The sequence below is a fragment of the Cloeon dipterum genome, chromosome 2, assembly GCF_949628265.1.
Source record: "Cloeon dipterum chromosome 2, ieCloDipt1.1, whole genome shotgun sequence".
Taxonomy (NCBI): Eukaryota; Metazoa; Arthropoda; class Insecta; order Ephemeroptera; family Baetidae; genus Cloeon; species Cloeon dipterum.
In genome coordinates this window covers 34,600,552-34,623,235 of record NC_088787.1, presented here as the reverse complement: position 1 = coordinate 34,623,235, position 22,684 = coordinate 34,600,552, and the positions used below count along the sequence as shown (strand labels likewise).

The 22,684-nt window shown below is 37.2% G+C and overlaps 4 protein-coding genes and 1 long non-coding RNA gene across 5 annotated transcripts; 4 read left to right on the top strand and 1 right to left on the bottom strand.

Moving 5' to 3' along the window:
• Positions 1-1,229: 1,229 nt before the first annotated feature.
• LOC135936400 (uncharacterized) lies at positions 1,230-6,145 on the bottom strand. Its single transcript, XM_065479196.1, has 21 exons — positions 6,056-6,145; positions 4,762-4,881; positions 4,671-4,706; positions 4,471-4,616; positions 4,295-4,403; positions 4,005-4,243; positions 3,892-3,954; positions 3,784-3,832; positions 3,652-3,728; positions 3,503-3,599; positions 3,041-3,146; positions 2,862-2,976; positions 2,735-2,807; positions 2,594-2,679; positions 2,418-2,538; positions 2,256-2,362; positions 2,137-2,199; positions 2,039-2,072; positions 1,892-1,983; positions 1,734-1,836; positions 1,230-1,684 (listed from the first exon to the last, which is right to left on the bottom strand). Exons 4-21 carry the CDS (start codon positions 4,531-4,533, stop codon positions 1,461-1,463), a joined length of 1,821 nt encoding a protein of 606 aa, XP_065335268.1. The 5' UTR covers positions 4,534-4,616; positions 4,671-4,706; positions 4,762-4,881; positions 6,056-6,145; the 3' UTR covers positions 1,230-1,460.
• Positions 6,146-11,331: 5,186 nt separating this feature from the next.
• On the top strand, positions 11,332-14,056 carry LOC135937573 (uncharacterized). The gene is made up of 9 exons (XM_065480729.1): positions 11,332-11,377; positions 11,434-11,510; positions 11,565-11,661; positions 11,962-12,067; positions 12,590-12,707; positions 12,758-12,830; positions 13,231-13,316; positions 13,763-13,883; positions 13,935-14,056. The coding sequence occupies exons 3-9, from the start codon at positions 11,601-11,603 to the stop codon at positions 14,054-14,056; spliced, it is 687 nt and encodes a 228-aa protein (XP_065336801.1). The 5' UTR covers positions 11,332-11,377; positions 11,434-11,510; positions 11,565-11,600.
• Positions 14,057-14,097: 41 nt separating this feature from the next.
• LOC135938158 (uncharacterized) lies at positions 14,098-15,403 on the top strand. Its single transcript, XM_065481722.1, has 5 exons — positions 14,098-14,155; positions 14,213-14,246; positions 14,299-14,387; positions 14,927-15,029; positions 15,086-15,403. The coding sequence occupies exons 2-5, from the start codon at positions 14,228-14,230 to the stop codon at positions 15,322-15,324; spliced, it is 450 nt and encodes a 149-aa protein (XP_065337794.1). The 5' UTR covers positions 14,098-14,155; positions 14,213-14,227; the 3' UTR covers positions 15,325-15,403.
• Positions 15,404-17,978: 2,575 nt separating this feature from the next.
• On the top strand, positions 17,979-18,900 carry LOC135935091 (uncharacterized). Its single transcript, XR_010574177.1, has 4 exons — positions 17,979-18,125; positions 18,345-18,491; positions 18,558-18,661; positions 18,739-18,900. It is a non-coding gene; the product is annotated as an uncharacterized LOC135935091 (long non-coding RNA).
• A 762-nt stretch (positions 18,901-19,662) lies between these two features.
• LOC135937762 (coagulation factor X-like) lies at positions 19,663-22,110 on the top strand. The gene is made up of 7 exons (XM_065480989.1): positions 19,663-19,825; positions 19,880-20,008; positions 20,985-21,104; positions 21,173-21,293; positions 21,393-21,557; positions 21,614-21,773; positions 21,835-22,110. Exons 2-5 carry the CDS (start codon positions 19,975-19,977, stop codon positions 21,403-21,405), a joined length of 288 nt encoding a protein of 95 aa, XP_065337061.1. The 5' UTR covers positions 19,663-19,825; positions 19,880-19,974; the 3' UTR covers positions 21,406-21,557; positions 21,614-21,773; positions 21,835-22,110.
• Positions 22,111-22,684: the final 574 nt, after the last annotated feature.

Genomic DNA, 22,684 nt, shown 5'->3' with positions numbered 1-22,684 from the left:
CGGTAAAATTGCGCAACGTTCAACAAACACCCAAATTTTCATTGTCAAATGGATTGTTGCCATTTTCTTGCAACAAAGAAATGCGCGTTTGGTTGTTGAAAGTTGCGCAATTTTTCCGCTACTAGGACAAATTGCTCAAATTATCGTTTTTTTTTTGCAATTCCAAATCTCTCGGCTTCTTATCATCGGAATTGCAAAAACTACGCACTATGTTGGACTCGTCTCAACCTGCCCTGACCAGCTGAAGGTTTAAGGGTGCTTACCCTCCACCCGTAAGTTGCTATACTTCAACCCCCTCGAAAAAAGAAAAAAAGTGTTGCGTCTTGGGGGTAGAGGGTTGGGCACCCTTTCAGCTCGTCAGGGCAGGTTGAGACGAGTCCAACGGTGGGTAGTTTTTGCAATTCTGATAGTTAGAACCAAAGATTTAGCGCTGACAAAATATATTAGCAAAAAATATTTTTTGCTAATTTTTTTCATTTTTTAAATCGCTACATCTTGGGTTATAATTGTCAGAATTGCAAAAACCACACACCGTTCGACTTGCCTAAGCCTGCTCTAGATGTTTAATGGAATTTAGGGTAGATTTTTTCAATTCAAGAGAGTTTTGAAGAGCGAATAAAAGTGCTGAAAGTGCACAATGACGTGATTTTTCTCGATACTTTAATAAACAGGGTGGAAGGGGGATGATGGTTGATCACCCTCAAACCCCTTTGGCTGTCTAAGTGTCTAGGGGAGGTTGAGACGAGTTGAACGGTATGCAGTTTTTGCAATTCTGATAATTAGAACCCGAGATTTGAGGTTATAAAATAACGATTTATATGAAAATTCCTATTTTTTCTGCGTGCGGCGCTATTATTTAGAAAGTCTGGGGTAAAAAAATTAACACGACGCCACGAGTTTTTTTAATTTTCAAGAAAATAATCTGCATAACATGATTGTGGGGTTACAGACCAAATTCCGCCGTTTATCACGAAAATAAAAATAATATATACAAATAATAATTAAAAAATTTTGAAGACGCACATTTTCTGAGACAGCTTGATTTTGTTGGGAGTTCTCAAGTGTATTAAAAACGCTATTTGTGCTACGCAAAATTATATTTTTCTAATTTAAAGTTTGCTTGTGATAGAAACAAACACCTAAATTTCAGTGAGTGTTTATTTAATAATTGCATAACAAGACAAAGTTAACAAGGCAAAAGCGATCTGCGTGTGCAGGTTATTTTTTAACAAAAACTACATTAATAATTCTGCTCAAAACTTTAAAAATCTTCATTCTATATACACGAATGAAATTTATTTGTAAGTGAACCCGTAACACCGCTTCATATAGAGGCAAACACGTGATATTCAATGATAAAACAAAACTTTAAATTTATGCAGCATGCAAATCATTTAACATAACAGAAATATGAACTTCCCCAAATGTGAAAACCCAAAAATTATAAAACTTTTATGCATTCATATTTCACACAAGAAATTAGAGACTCTTTCCACAGCCTGCATTTCAGGTCTCTCAAAGCTAAAAGTTATGGCATAGTTAGTTTCAGCCGTGTTAGTGGTAAAAGAGTTCGCTCCGAGAGTGAAGTCGAATTCGGCGTTCGAGAAGCACCAAGAGGGCCGGTCCAGCTTGCCCAAACGCGATGCAGCTACGGCGTAAAATTTTCCAGCGCTGAGTTTTGAAGCTAAAACCCAATTTAAATTGAATTTTTATCGAAATAATCTACAGTTTACTGATTTGACCCCGAATCATGCAGTCGTACTTTTCCTTTGTGTCAACTGTCGCCAGTCGCATTCCGTATTGACAGCACATTGCATGATTATCTCTCATGAATCGCTGCCGAAATTAATTATTTAGTTCAATATTTATGTACAAAAAATATTTAATATACCGGCAAACCAGTTTCGAATGCCGCGAATTTCTTGTTGCAAACTTTGGTCATTTGGAAAGCAAAAGTTCCGGAGAGTGTTGTTTTCGTGAAATCTATAATAAGGTTTTAGAAACTTATGTCTAAAAATTGAGTAATAATATTAAATACTCTTGGCATTCAAAACAGTGGCTCTGGACCCAGCCTTAAATTTCCATTAAATATGAGAAACGATATATTTGGAGAAAATATTTTTACTATAATTATACCTGAACGGCGCAGTCATATTCAGGACAGACTCCCTCTTCTGGTGTCAGAATGAGAGGCGACTCCTGCATGTTTTGCATAATTATTAAACCAAAAGAATAAGGTATAAATTATCAAAGACCGTTATAGATAGTTCGACTGTGTCCACGAATTCCCCAAACGAATCTGGCGAGTTTTCTTGACCGCAACTGAGAAGACTGGAGGACTTATCGCAAGGATCCATGCCCTCTGCGTGAAATAAAAAGATTTCAATCCTGCAAAATTAAAGAAATGCGAATATTACTCGCTGATTTGGAGCAGAAATCCATGGTATTGGACATATCCATTAATTGCGCTATGTTGTCCAGCGTCATTCTCTGAAAATTGGCGAAAATTTTGTCCTCTGCTAAATTTCCGTCTTCAAACTAATTAAAAAACGTATTTTATTTAATTTTCAATTTTTTAAATCCACGTCCTGACCAGTCCTGTTCCCTCGCCATAGCATTTTAAGAAACATTTAGCTCTTAAATCAGTCGGCGTTGAATTCAAAAAAATCTTCACTTCGCCTGGAAGAAAACTTTGGATTGAATATTCCAGGATTAAAATCAATTAATCGCATACTCTCCGTAAAATTGAACTCCTGCGCGCATTCTCTCTCAACAGAATCAAACAGTGACGATTTTGGAACTCTTCCCTGAAATGAAATAATTTAGAAATGTTGCATGACACAGAGATAAGAAATAAGTACATCGCAAACGTATCTCATTTTTTTAGTGCAGAGTTCGTCATGCAAAAGACCATCAGGTGTTACGGCAACACAAGTTCCGTTTGCTACTGAAAGATCAGGCTGTCCTTTCGCCCACCTGACTCAGCACAATCAGCACAAGATTTTAATTAATAATAAACATTTCTTATTCAGAAATAAACCTGGTATGATCGCGCAAGAGTCTTTTCGTGGAACAAAAGCCAAAGTTGTATTTGCAACCAGCGTCAGTCGCCGACGTCCAGAATTTTTCGCCCGATATTCCTGCCCCTAAATAGGACATTTAAATATAGAGCGGTGTTTGTGCAAGAAATATCAATTTTTAGAAAAAAAAATTAAATTATTTATTCTTTTTAGGGAGGGGGGGGCTTAAAAATTCAATTTTTATTAATTTTATAGTTGTTTCAGCTTTATTTTAAACAGTGGTCTCATTTTCTTGCTTAGGTAATGTAATTATATAATATTTAAAAATTCTGCATTTGTTCACAGATGTTAGCAGTTAAAAAAGGCATAAAATTGCACAATCCGTGCTAAATTGGATGCTTTCGTGACAAACTATAGTTTTGAAAAACGTTAAAAATTCACACCCTTTATAAAAAAAGAGGTTAAAACGTAAGCGTTCTTACTTTTAAAAGCGCCGACCAAAAAGGAGAACATCAAATCCTGGTGCAGGCTGAGCAGCTTCAATCCGACGGCGCAACACGCAGAAAACGAGTCTACATACTTTATTTTCATTTTATATTAAATTATTTGCAATTGGTTTGTGGCATCATACAGTTTTTGTATCATTCGGAAAGCTTATCATGATGACACGCGTCAAGTTTTTAATCCAAATCCCCTGCTGATGCTGATCTGCAAGAAATATCATAAAAAAGCTGCGAATTTAGTTAGACCACAAATTACTAACTAATCATGTATCTTGTTGCTTTGTCTGCTAGTGTTTTATAAATGGATGCCTGTTTTACAACACTCTCCTTATTAAATTTGCTTAAAAAATAAACAAAATATTTTAAACCTTCTTTTCGCAAATATAATTAGGGCAAACTGGCGAGGTGCACGGTGTTGGGATTTTCGGTCCCTGCAAAACATTAAAAAATGAACATTTCCGCGCTTCAATTGCATATTTACCTGGCACGCAAATACACTTATTGATGAGCATTTGACGTCAGAGAGTCTGACAGTTCTGTCTCCTCTGATCATCTCCATTCGCACGCAGTTTTCCGATTTGTCTTTATAGTTCGGTTCTCCGCCAGCCCAATTTTTGGTGATGTTGTTTCCGGTATTGCACCAGAAGTAAGACGAGTCAGCATTTTCTGACCTCCTCAAGCCATAAGTCCAGTAAAATCTGCTGATTCTATTCCTGTAGTCTAAAAACTTCAAAAGATTATTTCGAAATTTAAATTTAAATCATTTCCGACCGTCATTAGACGTCAAAGAAGCAACGCATTTGAAATCTGCATCGAGATCCAAATTAATCGGAGTCATTCCCAGCTGGCAGCACTGCTCTACATTGTGCTCCCAGTTAATCTGATCGCGAAGAGAAATTAAGAATCAATTTTTTTGTGGTTGAACCACCAAAGGGGGGAAGAATTACGAATCTCCTGCCGAAGAGGTAGAGCTTTCCGCACATTTCCACCCAAATTCCGTATGATGACATGTCTGAAATTAAATAAATACTCGCATCTAACAATAACAAAATTTGTAACCCTTCAAAGTTCCATCCAGACCAAACAATGTCGTCTTGAATTTTGTATTAGTCTCACAAGTATAAATATTAACCAGTTAATTTATTACATTTTTGTTGCACACCGGGGCACACGTTGGAAAATTCTGTTAAAAATATTTTTTTATTTAAAAGTTAACCAAAATGCTATATTAATTGTACCATTGGAGTCGGTGTTGTAGTTGCATTTGGTTTTTTGCCTGCCACCCTCCACGGGGAATAATTTTCAGTCGTAAAAGTCCATGGTGTGTTGGTGGCATCGGTTGATGTCTGTGCCAATAGCTAAAATTTAAACAAAATTTTTAACATTTTACTGACGTGAATTTTGGCAAGGATTTTGGTCTGTTAGTAAAGTTGGCGATATCACCAGCCCATTTTTCAAAATTTTTAAAAGTAGTGAACTTGGCGATATCGCCAAAATTCGATTTAAAAAAATAGGTTCAGAGGTAGGAAATAAGCATAAGTGAACCAACCCCGCACGCACAAGTGGTTCTAATAGGGGTAGAAACACGCTCAAGAAGAACAGAACCGCTTGAAAGCCGTAGAAAACAGCTAAATAGATACTTCAACACTCAGCAGGGTTTAGCCACCTTGAAACCTCCTCAGGTGGATTCTAAATTTTATGTAGAACAAGATAGGACGGGTGGCGAAGTGGCTAAACCCTGCAGTCTACCCTTAAAAAGGGCCGAAAGCGTGAAAAACGCTGGGGATGCGTCGGAACCTCGGCCGAGTCGATCGGACATTGGGACCCATGAGTTTAGACTGATGTGGGGCGCGGCGACCCCCGAAAACCGAGAAAATGAGCAAAATATCGATCGGCCGCGGCGCCGATCCTATCTGTGGGACTGTGGGAGCGCGACGCGACTTGGGTGCCGGGGCCCTCGCGGAATAACTGGCTCAGAAAAAATCGAGATTTTCGCGGTGCGGCTCGCGCCGACGGTCTACTTCTAAAGTCCCGGTGCCCAAAGTTTTTTCGGGGCCCCGCGGGGCCCTCGCCGATTTCGCGGGAACCCGTCCTATCTTGTTCTACATAAAATTTAGAATCCACCTGAGGAGGTTTCAAGGTGGCTAAACCCTGCTGAGTGTTGAAGTATCTATTTAGCTGTTTTCTACGGCTTTCAAGCGGTTCTGTTCTTCTTGAGCGTGTTTCTACCCCTTAGAACCACTTGTGCGTGCGGGGTTGGTTCACTTATGCTTATTTCCTACCTCTGAACCTATTTTTTTTAAATCGAATTTTGGCGATATCGCCAAGTTCACTACTTTTAAAAATTTTGAAAAATGGGCTGGCGATATCGCCAACTTCACTAACGTTGAAAATGAAAATGACCTTTATTGGCTCCTAAACCATACAAAAATTGAAATAAATACTTTTAGAATTCCAAGCTGAACAATTATTTCCAGAAAAGGCGGATTTGAGAAAGAGGGTGAACAGTTTTATATAGTTACATATAACAACCTCTCTGGCAGTGGAATTGACGTCAGCAGGGACGAGAGAATCGGGTTGTGCGGCAGTTGTTTCGCTTGCTGCAATTTCACTGCTACTTCCTCCAGCCTGTATATTCACAACGAGAGCATTAAAAATGTCACATTGAACATTTATGGTGCTTTGATTCAAACGATTTCTTTTTTTTACACCATGCCAATACTTATTAAAATTAAAACCTCATTCTCATCCGCTGCTGTCGTTGTTTCGTCACTTTGGACAGAGGTGTCAGTGGCTTCAGAAATAATATATTCTTCAGTTTGGCTTGTTGATGTGGACGAGCCTTTGGTTTCTTCAATCTTGCAATTTAAATAGAATGAAATTTTTAAGTTTTGGTGTTTGTAACAGAGGAACGAACAGCGGTTGTTGTGGTGTGTTGAAATTCGGTCGTTGGAGAGTTTGTTTCGTGCGCCACATCCGCTTTCGACACATTTTCCGAACCAGCGAGGCTGCTGGGCGCTTGCTGCGAGTAAAAGCCAGTGAAATTTGCACAACTTTGATCGTTTTAAAACTACCATAGTTGTGCTGGGCTCAAGAATTTGAGCCGTTGTCTCAAGAACAATGTTTTTCTCCAGAGTAGTGATCTTAAAAAAAATTGAGTTAAAAAGTGTTTAGTTAATTTTTTAAATTTTACGACTGGGACTTTTCGGGAAGTGGTCCGAAACGAGGTTAAAGATTTAGTAGTTGACGACTACAAGTGTGTTAAATTTTTCATAATTTAAATAGATAAATATTTTAATTTTACAGAGGTCGGTGCAGTTGTTCTTCTCGCATGAGACACATTTTTTGGAGCTACACACGAATCCTTGCCGCAGCATTTAATAATTGTATTCCTCCTTTTTGCCTTGAGGCGGTTCCGTTGCACTGAAAATTATTCAAAAAATGTCTGAAATCAATTTTTAAATGCAAATAATAGCCACTTCTATTGGGTTTGGAGCCTTCAACGCAGAGCTGAAATCGAATGAAATGAAACTAATTTTGATCCCAAGTTTAAACTTGAAAAGGGAATAAATACCATGTACGTGAGGAGTAAAACAAGTATTAAAAATTTATGTAGAGCACCCATGTTGAATTTTGTGATGTGTGGTCCGAGCAGTTTCCGAGCAGCGACTGCAGCAGCTAGCAACACGTGCTGTCCGACACGAATTGAAGCACAAACATCCTGCTGGCCGCATCCATCAGGCACAACAACTGCGACGAATTTTTACGATTTTTACACTGCAATTCAAAAACTCAAATAATAATTTGTACTGCTCTAGCAATTTTATATTTTTTGGGGTAAATTTAATTTTTTTAAACATTGCGTTGCTTTCTTAAAAGAGGATGATAATATTATTAGGATGTACTTTTTTAATATTAAATTAAGTAATATGGTTAATACGCTGTGCGTTCTAATTGAGATTTCGTCGCAATAACCGGCAAATCTTCCGGCTCCTGACAAGCAATTTCACACACTTTTGTAATACTTCCAAGCGGCTTTTGGTGCTGGTGCCGAAAATTCATAGCAAAATCTAGACCAAAACCATTCATGGCCGCATTGTTGTCATGGCAACCAACTTCATATCCGTTTGAAAATGATCACGTCAGTATTTCCAAAAATTTGAATGAGACGCGATGAATAAAAATATTCAAAATATCAAGATGAAGGCAATTTCTTTTAGAAAACATCGACTTAAATTCCGGTAAAATATAATTTAACGAACGCACTTGGATATTTGCCATGAAAAGCGAGCAGTACAGGTCGATCGCAACTAAACCGGATGTAAATTTATCCGAGTTCCAATAATCACACAGCTGCGCTGCATTGAACAGTATAGCAGAATGGTTGCTCCACATAAAATTGCATTGCTTTTATGGTATTGACTCAAATTGTCACTCTTCTTTGAGCCTATGCAGCAACCCAACCATCCCAAATTATAAATAATTTACAATTATCCTTGGAAGATATTAGGCACCAAAGCTCCAAGTTCATCGACACAAGCAAGTCTTCAACTTTGTGATTCAATTGTGCGTCTTATTTATACGTACAAATAAACCGACTTCATATCCGCTTGAAAATAATCACGACAGTTTTTCCAATTATTTTTTAATTAGAATCGAACTGTGTAATTATGCCGATAAGATATATTTAAAATTAAATTAATCTTGATTGCCTCATATTAAAAAATGTAGGAATTATACACCATATCATCATGGAGATGAAATTTCCCATGATTAATGCCCTGCAGCTCACTCATGAGCGGAGCGGATGCGAATTTATTGGAATAATTCTCATCGAAGCATTCGCGTGCATCGAACAGTCGCTGTATAGTGAAGCGTCCGTTGAGTGAACAGCAGGCAGCAGAATGGTTGCTCCACATAAAATTGCAACAATTCTTTTCGTCGCTTTTATGGTATTTACGAATTGGAGTTTACTTCTTACATCATTTAAATTATTGCAGATTTTTGAAGGGACCGAAGGCGTCAGAAGTGAATATATTTAATGAACCAGATATTAATTTATTTAATTCTAATTATTTTTAGTCCGTCACAAACGCAAAAAGGCCCATTTAAAGAGGGTTAAATACATAATTAAATGCTGCGGAAGGGATTCTTGCATAAATCCAAGGAAACATAAAAATGTGTCAATCGCGGGAAGGACTAAACCCACTCGTCCTTTAGTGAGTTTGCAGTTTTTGCCTCGGTTTTTTAATTTTTAATTTCGTAGCCAAGCGGAGCTTTCCTTTCAACACTCGCGTCACTAGAAAAAGCAAGTTTTATTTAAATTTTGCGTCAGATTTTTCAAGTGCAAAGCATTTTCAGACCACTTCAGTGGAGATTTCGTCTGATTATGTAACTGATGATGGAACAGAAGAAATCATCACGACGAAAGAGCCAAATTCCAACACTGAAACCAGCCCCTCCGCAGTATTTAATTTCAGAAATCACAAATTTGTCTATAAATGATTTTGATTTTTAGGAAAATGACGAAGAGACTCAAGAGACCACCAAGGCTAGTGACTTATTGCCGACTGAAACTCCCGAAATTGGGACTACTGCTGTAATTATAAATAATTGGATTTTAAAGGCCTGGATTGGCAAATTAAATTAAATTATTGGAGTACGAGTGAAGTGGATAGAAATTTAATTTTCATATTATGGAATGCAGGCCGGAGGAAGCGATGTGGCGGCAACAGCAGCGACTGAATTTCCCGAAACGAGTGCCCCACCCAATTCCCTTGACACAGTTGACGTCACAACCACGTCTGCGGACGTAGAGGTTGTTCTCAGAAATAATTAAAACCAACTAATACACAGCCCTTAGTATTTAAACCCGCCAACAGATGGCGCCACTTTTGTAATAAATTTAATTTTAATGCATTTCCGCTGCGATTTCAGACCCAATCCTGCCACTGCGTGCATCCTTCTCTTAATATGCTTTCTTTTGACGTGGTGAAAACCAAAATCAGTCCAGCCATTTGCCGTAGAAACGTCGGAAAAGATTTTGGTATTTAAAAAAATAGTTTATCACGATTCTACGGCGACCGGCTTAGTAAATTTTGGTTTCCAGCCCGTGAAAAGAAAGTATATTAAGTGAAGAACGCACAGTGGCAGGATTGAGTCTCAAATCGCAGTGGAAGGGCCTAAAAATTAAATTTATAACAAAGTATACGGTGGCGCCATCTGTTGGCGGCTATGAACACTAAGGGCTGATACAAATACAACTGGTGTATTAATTTTTAGACATCCACACTGCCGGCAACCATCCTCTCAACCACTAAATTTGATATGTCTTTGTGGAGAAGAGGCACTAAACCTCCAAGTTCATCTACGACAGCTCCAGCAGTTAATAGTCATTAAATTAGACATTTGGTTTTAACTTATTTAAAATCAAAACAAGGCCTTTCCTTCGTGCCCCGCAACGTGCAACAAAGATGTGATCATTGTTTTTAAATTTGTCGTGTTAAGTTAAAAATTCCTTTTAGCCTGCCCTATTCAATCTTGATGGCTCGCTTAAAGGTTTGAATTTACGTCATCTTTTTACGATAATATGAAATAATTATCATTTAAAAACTTTTTAATATTATCTAACTATTAATTCTTACTCAATGTGCATATTTAATTTAAAATTCTCACGATTCAGATTTGTCTTCTTACGGGCTTTGGATAGAAATGTGCGGCAAGCTGTACCTCTTTGGCAGAAAATTTGTAACTTTAATCCCTCCTATAAATATAGACTCTATATGCATAAGATCGTCTCATTATAGCTTTCTTGGGAGCAAAATGCAGCCGAATGCTGCAAAATCGGAATGCAACCTTTGGACCTTGAGACGCAGGACGTCACGTGCATGAAATCAGTTATTTTTAACGAGCGTACGTGACAATTTTAAGCCGTTTCATCATCCTTTGAAATCATATTGGTTTGCAGAATACAGGAGGAGGATCAGCAGATATTACTGGACTTACGGATTGAGAAAGTCGCCGGCCGAAAAAATTTATTACTGGTGCAGCACTAAAAATGTTATTAAGAAGAATTGGGCAAATTCTGAGCCAAATTACCTGAAAAAATCTGAAAACTGCGTTCTGGTAGAAACGAACAAAGCTGGCAAATCGGTGTCGCTTTATGACACAAAATGCGGCTCGCTTTCAGTTTTTGCGTGTCAAGTAAGTTAACACGTTTATTTTTTAAAGAACGTCCTTTATGAAGTTTCTGAGCACATCTATCGATTCTTGAGGGTCGAATTAGGTAAAATGGGTGCTTTTTCCGACCAAAACGTCCAGCGCGACGTGCGAACTTTTTTCCCGCCGAAACAATATGAATGCGAGAAGTGCGCATGCGTGAGAGCTGGCTGGCTCTGACAAAGAAGTCATTCGTACAGATGGTCTCTCTGCAAGTGCTCAAACCAGCTCTATCTCGTGCGCAGTTCTCGCATATACGTTCATATAGTTTTGGCGGGAAAAAAGTTTGCACGTTGCTCTGCACTTTTTGGTTGGAAAAAACATCCACTCTATCTAATTCAACCCTCAGGAATCGATTGGTGTGCTCAGAAACTTCGTCAAAGACGGTCTCTTAAATAATAGTGCTGAATAGTCTAGTCATTTTATTATTTTGAACTAATTGTAAACCTAATTAAACATTAAATGGCAGGGGCCGATAATTCCAAGGAGCTGCTCCTCTCCAGTGTGTCCGAACATACCCTGCGTTAAACAGGTATTTCCAAAAAAAGAAAAAAAAATAAATATATCACGCACGAGTTTGTTTCCAGGAGAATTTGTTTAAAACTTTGGCGGACAATGTTACAAAATATCTATCAGGTCTACAGACACCAAAATGTTTCGTTTTTTAATTACAAATGATTTGTGCAATATAGAACCAAATAAGAGCGGGATTTTAATTCGCAACGGATCACGCACGTTGATAATAAGTCACCCCGATGATTCTAGGACTGTATACGAATCGGAAAAGTAATAATTAACATCGATTCTAAAGAAAAGTGATCAGTTTGCAGATTCTCTGGCCGCGTGTTGCGCCATTGGAATGAAATTAATCAGTTTACATCTAGACGTGACTTACCCAATTTTGGTCGGCGCATTCTACAGTGAATTAAACTCTCACAAAGAAACCCCGCATTGATTTTATTTAATCTGCATTACATAATTTTGTGAATTTAACAAGCAATAATTGAAATCTAGAATTGCATTGTCTTTCAATCTACATGATGAGCCATATAAGCCTCTATAGCAGCTACTGTATCCATTTTAGAAATTAATATTTCATTTTTCCTATTCATGAGTATAGAAATACTAAATAATGTCTCATGCATACAAAATTGCTTTAAATTCATTAAATCATGTGCGGGGTTTCCTTTCTTTGGAAAATTGTAAAACAACTTTGGCAGATGCGAGTATCGCAAGTGGCAAATTCTGGACTTCAGCCACAGACCAAGGCTGCAAAAAGAACTTCGGATTCTGTTCGGCCAACAGACTTTTACGGGGCAATGCCAGGTTAATCCATATAATTATCGCGCGAGTAATTATAAAATAAACCGCGTAACGCCCTACCCGTGACGTGTGACGTCCTCCCCGTTATGCATGACGCCCTACATGTTATTCGTGACGCGTAACGCCCTCCTTGTTATGCGTGACGCCCTCCCCGTTATGCGTGACGCCCTACCCGTGACGCGCGTATATATTGTATATTTTTTAGTTTCGTGAAAAGAAAAAAATCAAGTTCGGTGTCAGAAAATGTTACTATTTTTTATTTTATTGTCGACGTCGTCTTGTTACTTTGAAACAATGCGATTAAGTTAAAAGGTACAAAGGTTAACATGCCTTAATAATTTTATTATATATATGTATACTCTTCGTGGTCATATGTAACAGTACAATTGTTATTATAAATAGTCGAATAAAACTCCAATCGGGAAGAAACGGGGGTGTAATAATTAAGCTGCTCTGATATTGTCCATCTCCTCTTAGCATGCGGGTGGATGGGTGTGGAAAAGTACTATAAAATTTTTAATTTAGGTGGGGAATGGGTCAACCTGACCTTCTAATTGAAGAAGGAACTTGTCTGGCCGTAACTGCTCCGGACGGACTTTTGCATGATGAAATTTGCTCCACGAAGATGAGATATGTTTGCGAGGTATTTTTATTTTTAATGCCTAATTTTGCAAATAATGTTATTTTCAAAAGGCAAGAGTCCAAGCCCCATCTTTCTTCAATGAGATTGAAATAGAATGCGCCCGTGAATATAACCTCACGGCAAGTAAGTAGCATTTTCTGTTAAATTAAAATAAGCTTCATAATTTCTTATTTCTAATTTCACAAAAGTCTGCAAAAATTTACACGTTAGAGTGGAATTTTCTTGTAGGGCTCCATTTTATTATCAGTTACGAAGCAAAAATAAATGGATTTTGAATCTTCAGTTTCACATTTTTATGGTTGGAAGGAAAAATTTCGATAGTTTTGAGGGATTCAAGAAAGTAGTCTTATAAGAATATTATTTATAGAAAATTAGTTTTTTTTAGAAGTTTTCCATTTCTTTGGTTAATTTCTTGGATTAAAAAAAAACTATACTTAATATGCCTTATTATGTATTAATTGTATATAAACCACTGTAAAAATTAAAATAAATTTTGGTTACTCGAGCTCTTAATCGTTTCCAGGTGAAGTGAGGGCTCTTTACAATACGACTGCGGACGAGCTGCGAGAAAAATGTTTCATCAAATGCTATGGCGAGGGAACGGGACTGGTTCGTGACAATGAATGTATCCTCACAAAAATCCCCTTTTAACCAGTCAATATTTAATAAAGACTATATTTGTCGAAGTTTCTTAGCAAACTAATCGATTCTTGAGGTTCGCATTAGGTACAGCAGATATTTTTTCCGACCAAAAGGTCAAGCGCGAGGTGCGAACTTTTTTCCCACCAAAACAATATGAACGTATTTGCGAGAAGTGCGCATGCGTCAGAGCGGTTTGAGCACTTGCAGATAGACCGCTTGTACGAATGACTTCTTTGTCAGATCCAGCCACCTCTCACACACGCGCACTTCTCGCATTCATATTGTTTTGGCGGGAAAAAAGTTCGCACGTTGCGTTGCACTTTTTGGTCGGAAAAATATCCACTTTAACTAATTCGACCCTCAAGAAGCGATTGGTGTGCTCAGAAACTTCGTCAAAAACGGTCTTTCAACAGTTTATAGATGGTGTACTGGCAGAGGACAAGATATTTGCCTTTTTCCAAGACTTCACAACCGACAACTTTCATAAATTGCTCGATATGTACACAACATTAGACTACTGTACAAATGTGACAAGTATAATGAATTTTCTAAGGAATAATTCTATATTTACTCATGCGGGATCAGAGGGAATGGATGTGTGCGACAAATGTAGCGAGCTACTCACGTGCGGCCAGGAAAATTCTCCAGACTATTTTGGAGAATTAGTGGAGACGATGGAGATTTCTATTGCGGTTTGCAAATTATAATTTACTCCCAAAATAAATTACCTGAATAATTCTAAGGAGCCATTTCTCTATTTGGAACCTGAGAAAGGGGTTTGCCCGGAGATTGATTGCATTGTCAACGTGAAATATATGCTTTTTTATGAGGAATAGTTTTTTTATATATTTCTAGAATTACAGGCCCAACAAAAAGCCATGGTTACGAATTTTAGGGGTATGGATTCGTTGTATGTATTTAATTAAAAATAATTCTGAATCTTCTCTAGAAAATATGTTCTATTCTACGGGCGTAGTTAATTACAAAAAGTCGTTTAAGTGCAACAGGAAATTCTTCACATACTCAAACCTTGGTTCGGTATGTAATATTAAAAATTTGCTTAAAAATATTTATATAGTCCGATTTCATAATAAAATTAGAATATTTAATGTCATATCTGGTGATTTTCACGATTGATTTGTCTGGAAATCTGCGGGGTCCAGATTTGACGCGCAGATATATGGCGCGAAAAAACGATCGCGTGGAAATGCGCGAAAAGAAGCAAGTTTTCGGGTCAATATTGTGACATAATTTTCATTACTCTTAACTAATTGTGTCTTTTGGGTCGTAAAAACAAACTCTTGACACTCGTACGGCAATCCAAAGAGAGCTTTTTGCTTCCCTCATTCAGACGCCATCTTGGATCTGCGCAGTGCGAACCAGTTTAATCGCAAATCGCTGGCCCCCGCAGTTGGAAATAAAAAATAATAGGACGTAGTGTTTTAATTGCGGTGATTTAAGAGGAAAACTCTTTATATTTAACCAGAAAAGCTTAATTATCCCTTTTTTCTTGGCGTTAAAAGTTTCAAAAACAATTTTTTAAAAAATTACCTACTCGACTTGCACTCATTTTTCAGAAAAATTACGTTGGCAACATGAGATATTGCTGCAATATGGGCATGCGACTGGTCACAATCGATACCAAAGAAAAGTTCGACTGCATGATCAAAAATAATATCGGTAAGACTCTCGCTTCTTGACTCGATTTTAGTTTAAAATTCTCTGTCGTCATGCAGTTTTGAGGGAAGACGCTGGTGTATTTTTCATGGTGGCCGCGTCGCGCCTCGGCAGGCTGGACCGGCCCTCGTGGTGCTTGTCGAATAAGGAGTTCAACTTAAGCTTCGCCGAGGACTTGGTCTCCAACGACACCCTGGAAAGCAACTATGCAATTGCGCTCACTTTTGATAAGCCTTACAGGATGAAGGCAGTGCAATTTAGTAAAAGCGGAATTTGCGAATCGGCGCTGGATAATTAATTTTCTATATTCATCATTATTTTATATTTAAATAGACGTTAATGAAATTTGGGAAAGGGTCATGCGTGGAATTTTGAAGGAATAAATACACACAAGAATAAAAATATTGAGTAAAATTAATAACTTTTTTATTGAATTTGCAACCCATCCAGAATATTAACAAAATTTAACTTCCAATTATTGCAGAGGTTTATCCATTTATTATTTGGAAATACTCTGCCACAACAATTCTTGTTTCAGAAGATAATACCTCAAATTTTCTGCCAATCAGTTATTTTCATCGATTCGCCCTCTTTGTTGCACCAAAAAAACGACCACTAAAAATAAGAAAAATCCATTTTAAGCTAATTTAGTATTCCATTGCTTAATTATTTATTTTTTGCATGATAATTTTTTACGTAAAAGTAAAAAAATTTTCTCGATGCTCGGACTGATGAAATAATAATTTATTATAAAAAAGTGCTCTTACCTAGGTACATCAAAATGTACATCGCGACGAGCAAAATTACAGATGTAAAAATGTAGGTCAAAATGAAAATAATGCTGCAGGCGATCGCGACCAAAGTTCCTGCCACGATCAGTTCCCCAAGGGTAGGGTTTTCGCTGACTAAGATGAGGAAAGGGAATAGCAAAACAAAGACGAATCCGAAAGATGAACAGCTAGTTATCGCGCCTCCATTTTCAATGAAAACTATTTCATTGTTCAGATTGTATTCCTGCCAAACAAATTAGAATCAACAAAATATTATTTTTTTTACTAATTTTTTTCTGTCCATTTTGAACCAAAGCTGTGTGAAGCAAAAATAAATAAACCATTTGATGGACTGCACAAGAGGAAACGAGATAAATTACAAAGGTAACAAGTTGCAGTTAATTAATTTTTAAAACTGTTTGGTGGCAGTACGATAGATAATCCTCTTTTTTATATTTTAATTAATATTTATTGCACAAAATTAAATCAAGGATGTCAATAATTCGCGGGTTTTTTGTTATTAACATAGCAAAGCAGTATGATAAAATACTCGCAGAAAATCTGAGGATTTCCACCAGGAAAAATAAAATTATTAACATTTTGGCGCACCTGCTTTGGCTGTGAGAGTTTCGCCGGGTCCAAGACGAGTTGAATCTTCGTTGCAGTTTCACAGTCTTGAGTTCTTCCTGCCGTTCCCTCCTCCATTGCAATTGAAAAATTCAACAGTGGTAAAAAAGTATTTTACCGAAGCCGCACTGAACTACGTCTCAGTCTAAACGGCTTGAAGAACAACTATTTAAAAAGTATTTTACAGATAGAGCAGTTAATTATATATTAGAAAGTGTTATTGTAAGTCAAATAGAAACTTTGTTTTACTCATCGTCATCATTTATGAAGAATAAAATGAAATTTACCTTTAAACGGCTTTAATTTTACTAAAAACATCAGAAACCACACCAATTTTTTGACCGTTTCAAAAAACACCGTGCCCCAGCTGGTGCCACTTCTGCGCCTCGTGCGAATCTCTTGTCCAAAAGGTGGTAATATTTATTTATTTCTAAATGAACCATTTGTAAAGGAGATTATTCTACGCAGTTTGAACACCGCGTTTGTTTCCTAATAATGGAAAAATAATAAGAATATTTTTATACAATGCTTTGCTGGCGTATATCTGTCAAAAAGTTAACTTTAAAAATGTAAAAGGCCAGTGTATGCTGACAATGAGCACGTGTTCAGCTAAAAAGTGGCATATGAGGATCACGCACACTCGAGATGAAAACAAAGTGTCAAAGGCCGCAGATATGCTGGTCTGACGGGCTTGATATTCAACTTGGCCCTCTCGTCCTCCACGACCCAGCGACAGATAATCGAAACTGAACCAACACTCATTGTTAAGGCACTCTCAGGAGTGTCAAAGCAATGAGAGGTATTTGAGCAGTTCGGAGATCTAATACTGGCTACCCAATGTCAGAAATGGCAAAAAGTGGTAAGTTTAGTGACTCCTCGAATTGCTCAACGGGCTGGGAGGCGCACCGGCGCCGACTCGCTACTTGCTGGTTTGCACCTTTCCAGCATGCGTGATTTGGCTTCACGGGACAAATGTCTAGCGTTTCAATGCAGTCCTCGGTGCGGAGGCAAGTGGCCCTTGAGTGGGCTGGGTCCCTGTGCGGCCTGGTGCGCCCATGTTATCCGTTCGCGGTCTTATTGGGACCCGGGTTTCAGCTTCCAGCATTCGTGCTAGTGCAGTGCGCGCCCTTCCCGGTCCTCCAGTCCTCGGACAGGGATAAAAAGAGCAAAAAAAAAACATTAAATACATAAAAAAATTCACGCTGAAAATTGTGAAAAAAGGAGAATTTCTCGAGGTGTGTTTAATTAGTTTTCACATCATGTATTTAGTAGTAAATTAATCTAAAGGAATAAACATGCATGCAGTTCTGTTAGGAAACCGGACATTGGGCCCAAAAAACTAAATTAAAGAAAAATATTAATTAAGTTAGCAAAGAAGAGAAAATACTTGCACACAGATTATTCCCCGCTTGTTTCACAAGCTGTGGCGATAACGGAATGACGCACTTCAGCGAGAGAGGTCAATCGCCAACTATGGAGGTCAAATGGCCAAAAGTATCGAATTTGATGCTAACGCTTGATGATTTAATCTGACTCGGAGTGCTGTGCGCGACGGTCGGAGCAGCAGCAGCCCTGGTCCATCGCGTGTGCAGAGAAGAAATCACGATGAGGCGAGCGCTTCCCGTCCTCCTCACAATCAGCCTCGCGGCTTGCGCCGCACAAACATCTGACAATGAGACCGACGACTACATTCCAGCTCCGTGTAAGCATTCCCCAATTTTTCTTTTGCCATCTTTAAATTTAAAATTTTCTAACAATTTCGGTTTAACTTAATTTAACGGATGAAAGGAAAATTCTTTGAATGTAAAAATATTAAAAAAATAATGGGAAACCCATCAATTAATTATAACGACCACTCGGTTTTAATAGACTTAATCGTAGCTTATGGACCATCTTGAAATCACACTATTTACCCTCACAGATTTTGACGACGGAGAAAACTTGAGTAGCCAGAACTGTGGAAACGAATCAACTCTGAATCAATCGACCGTTTTTATTAGAAACATACGGACTGGAAAACATTGCTCTCCATACATAGCTATTTCTCAAAGGACTATTCTTGGAATTGGTAATATGAACAATATCTTTTCCCTATAAGAATATCAACATCGATGAAGATTTTTTTATCGTCTAGGTTATTGCAGTATGAATAAAAGTGATACAACTGACATACGGGTCTTTCCAACATTTTGTTTTTGGCGAACAAAACAAGAGGAATGCATCAGATTTTCCGTTAAAGTAAATATTTTGCTATTTTAAGCAAAACACATGCTTTCACCTTGTTTGTACAATGCCTTTTTCCATGATTATTCAAGGTGCTGGATGTAATTGACATTGCCGTAAACCCGACATCTGATTTAAAATTCACGATTGTGATAACCGAGGAAATGCGGAAGTAAGGCCGTAAATCCCATTTGTTTGTTTAACCGCGACAACGTAATGGACTTGCAACTTCAAAGGGAATCACCCTACTTTCAATGGTCAACATTCCACGTTCGTAATTTTCAAACTAATTTTTGGCAGCGTGTCTTATTTTAAATCTAATTTTATAGGCTTCACCATCTGACCCAAGTAAGTTTGTGATGTATACTATTAGAAACTCATTCATTACAGAAGTTTAATTTGAAAATTAAACACTTATAGTATTATATATAGATTTACTAGAAATTAATTTCATGTTGTATCCTTATTCTTATCTTCTATATCAAAATGAGTTCTTTTTTGTTCTCTTTTACTGCAAGAAATACATACTATCTAAAATAAACATAAAAATTATATATTTTAACAAAATCTATATTAACCATCATTTACGATGATTCCTAACAAGCGAGGAAATAAAAAGGAATTTATTCGAAGTCTAAAATGAAAATATATAATTTAAATTTAAAATATATTAAGATTGAACATATTAATTAAAGGCTGTGTGAGCTAGTTTCCACGGTCTCAATAATTAAGAAACTAAATATTTTCTGAAATAAATTTCTAGACGCTTTCAGATATATTTTTAATACAATGACTCGATTTTGATTCGCATTTTTCAATTTATTCACAGAAAATGTGACAGGCAACAGTAACTGTAGCAGGTTTCTAGGCAATGATGATTTGGGATTTTTGGAATATTATAAAATTTCCACCCAGAATATCCTATGCATCGAGGAACTCAAATTTCGTAAGTTTCATACAAAAATAGGTCAATTCAATTTTCAAAAATGGTCATTCAATGTCACACAGTCTCTCTTTTTCTGATCAACTACTACAAAGGCCGCTATTTCTTGAGAGGCTTAAAATATTATTGGAACCACCGTTTTTACATTGATTTATTGCCATACATTGACGAGATCGCAAGGCAAGCAGAAGATGTATATGCTCTACACCCGATCCCGCAGACAAGACAACCGAGAGGTAATTTCAAACAAATTAAATAATCTCACAGAAATTTTGTTTATCTTTAAAAAGGGTTCACCGGGCGAGACAACCTCAGTTTCTCAAACTGTGGAACGAAACTGACGTCAACAAGAAAGAAACGAGGAAATGGCGATTACTACGACTCTATGTTAGACAGCGAACCAAATCTGATCTTTGGAAGTAGGTAGCAAAATATATTTTTGAAAATAATTTTTAAATATTTTAGTGGTTATCTTAGCATTATTTCTTCTAGTATTAACAAAATCTCTTCAAATCATTATTTTACAATGGATAAAATGTAACTCTTTTTCAATGGTTTAAAAATATTTAAAAAGGTATTTTCAAAATAGCTTGAAATTATTTTTGAACAGATTTTCAACAAAAATAAATCTCACTTGAATATCAATCGGAAATCTTTTAAGAATCTTTTAGGGACATTTTGAACAGCGGGGACCAGATTCGTGTGACGCACAAATATGGCGTTCGGTGGAGTTTGGCGCGAAAAAAAGGTCACGTAAAAACGCGCGAAAAGAAGCAAGTTTTCTTCAATATTGTGACATGTACTATAATTGTGTCTTTTGGATCGTAAAAACAAACTCTTCGCACTCGTACTGCTATCCAAAGAGAGCTTTTTGTTTCCCACCTTCAGACGCTATCTTGGAACTGCGCAGTGCGAACGCGAACCAATTCTAGTGCATATCTCTGGACCCCGCTGATTTTGAAATATTTTTGGTGTCCTTTTCACGATATTTATAAATTATTTTCTTTTCATTTATTTTGAGGATAATCTATTGTTGGGCACATGCAGCGCTTGTTCTTGAGAGTTTCCTTTGTTCCTGCTGACAAGAAAAATCAAATTTATTGAAAATTCCTTAAATTTTTACATATTTTGTTGCTTTGCTGTTGCTAGAGGTCGGTCTCTGCAGATCGAGTAAGGCGGTTGTTCATTAAATTTGGCTTTAAGTAACAATGCCAGTCAGGCAACTGTGAACTGCAAATATAGATATCATTTTTTTAACAATCAGCTGGCCATTGTTGAGTTTATTCATTCGTTCAGCAAACTGATTTTACAAAATTTAGGCAAGATTTGAGGTGATTTTAACGATTGCAGAGACGAACACAATTGTTTGAAATAGTTTATGTCATCATTTTCCAGTGTTCTCCGGCACGGACGTGCTATCTGCCAAGAAACAACCTTGGCATGCTTATATTGAGAATGAGGTGACTGGAGCAACCTGTGGTGGGACGTTGATTTCGCCGACAGCAGTTTTAACAGGTATGTATTATAGTGTGTAGCAGAGAAATGATAAATTTCATGACTTCCATTTAAAATGTTCTTTTTAGCTGCACATTGCATTCATGGATCAGAAGCGGATGACTTTATAGTTATTGTTGGAATGTATGATATAACACAAATAAAAGCTAAAGCTAATATAGTGGTGTTCAGAGACGAAAGGTTCGCCAAGTATGTATATATATATATATATATATATATATATATATATATATATATATATATATATATATATTATTCTCCTCCATGATAATTTTGAAAATATTTTAGGTCGGCAGACTGATCACGCACCCAAAACATGACCCTACGGAATTGATTAGTGACGTCGGACTCTTGATATTTAAAAAAGAAATCAGGCCAACCGAACATGTCCGACCAATTTGCCTGTGGAACGAAGACTCTAGCTTGGCTCGCGTGGCTGGAACTAAAGCTACGGTATCGGATGTACGTGAATTCAAAAATATAGATTTAACTTTTTTTTTCAACTGAAGGCGGTTGGCCATGGTCTTGTTGAGACCTACACGTTGCCAGATAAACTGCAAGAGCTTCGACTGCCGATTAGAGATCACAAAGAGTGCTACCTGTCGAAAAGGAAATTTTTTGGAAGATATTTGCGGCCGGGAGACAACTTTTGTGCAGGCTACACGAACGGTTAGGAGTCTCCACAATTAGCCATTTGTTTATTTTCAAAATCGTATTCCTTTTAATTCAGGAACAACCACCTGCAATGGGGACAGCGGAGGCAGCCTTTCCGTGAAAAAAGACGGTCGTTGGTTCATCAGGGGCATTGTCAGCTTTGGAATGCCAAAAATAGTGGATTTTAATGGCGTAGAAAGATCGTCCTGTGACCCGAATCAATATTCCGTGTTCACTGATGTCGCAAGTTACATGGACTGGATCGTGGAAAACACGCCGGACATTTCATTCCGAAATTAAATGTGTATTTTTAAGAAAAAATCTCAATTTTTCATTTGAAAATTGTAGTTTGACAGCAATCAAATTTTATGTTTTCAAAATAAAATGGTTTTAAAAGTGTTTATTGCTGGGCTCTTAATAACTAACCCAAAACACGATGACATTATTTGATCCGACTCTATATTTTGTGCTTATCTCACACATTTGGGAGAGAAGGAAGAGGTCAAATCCGCGACCTTTTTGTCCGTGACCTGATGGTCTCCCGTCTTTATTGTCTGGTAAGAATTGATCTCTTATTTTGCAACTACAATGGTTAAGGGAATACGCACGAGATACAAGACCATCACAAACACTTTAATTGTTTTAGATTGTTGATGAAAATATACTTCTTAAGATCAATTCTCCGCCACAACAATTTGCGTTTCGGAAGATAATTCCTCCCCTTATCTGCCAGTCAGATATTTTCATAGTTTCGCCGTCGTTGTTGCACCAAAAAACGACCACTAAAATACGAAAAAATCCATTGGTAAAATTATTTTTACATTGCTTGATTAAATTAAAGAAATATTTTTTGCATGCTCACTCAATACTCGGGTATGTGGATGAAACAATGCGATCTATGATAAAAAGTCAAAAAGTGCTCTTAT

Excerpts from the sequence above, each read along its gene's own strand:
- LOC135937573 (XM_065480729.1), top strand. The coding sequence starts at position 11,601 with ATGAAATTAATCAGTTTACATCTAGACGTGACTTACCCAATTTTGGTC. Across the intron at positions 12,708-12,757 it reads AGATGAGATATGTTTGCGAG|GCAAGAGTCCAAGCCCCATC; the intron begins GTATTTTTATTT and ends TATTTTCAAAAG. Across the intron at positions 13,317-13,762 it reads ATGGCGAGGGAACGGGACTG|TTTATAGATGGTGTACTGGC; the intron begins GTTCGTGACAAT and ends GTCTTTCAACAG.
- LOC135937762 (XM_065480989.1), top strand. The coding sequence starts at position 19,975 with ATGTTAGACAGCGAACCAAATCTGATCTTTGGAA. Across the intron at positions 20,009-20,984 it reads ACCAAATCTGATCTTTGGAA|TGTTCTCCGGCACGGACGTG; the intron begins GTAGGTAGCAAA and ends ATCATTTTCCAG. Across the intron at positions 21,105-21,172 it reads GCCGACAGCAGTTTTAACAG|CTGCACATTGCATTCATGGA; the intron begins GTATGTATTATA and ends TGTTCTTTTTAG.
- LOC135938158 (XM_065481722.1), top strand. Across the intron at positions 14,388-14,926 it reads CATACTCAAACCTTGGTTCG|AAAAATTACGTTGGCAACAT; the intron begins GTATGTAATATT and ends CTCATTTTTCAG. Across the intron at positions 15,030-15,085 it reads CATGATCAAAAATAATATCG|TTTTGAGGGAAGACGCTGGT; the intron begins GTAAGACTCTCG and ends GTCGTCATGCAG.
- LOC135936400 (XM_065479196.1), bottom strand. The coding sequence starts at position 4,533 with ATGTCATCATACGGAATTTGGGTGGAAATGTGCGGAAAGCTCTACCTC. Across the intron at positions 3,729-3,783 it reads AGCAACAAGATACATGATTA|ATCAGCATCAGCAGGGGATT; the intron begins GTTAGTAATTTG and ends TATTTCTTGCAG. Across the intron at positions 2,539-2,593 it reads ATGGCGAGGGAACAGGACTG|TTTGAAGACGGAAATTTAGC; the intron begins GTCAGGACGTGG and ends TTTTTTAATTAG.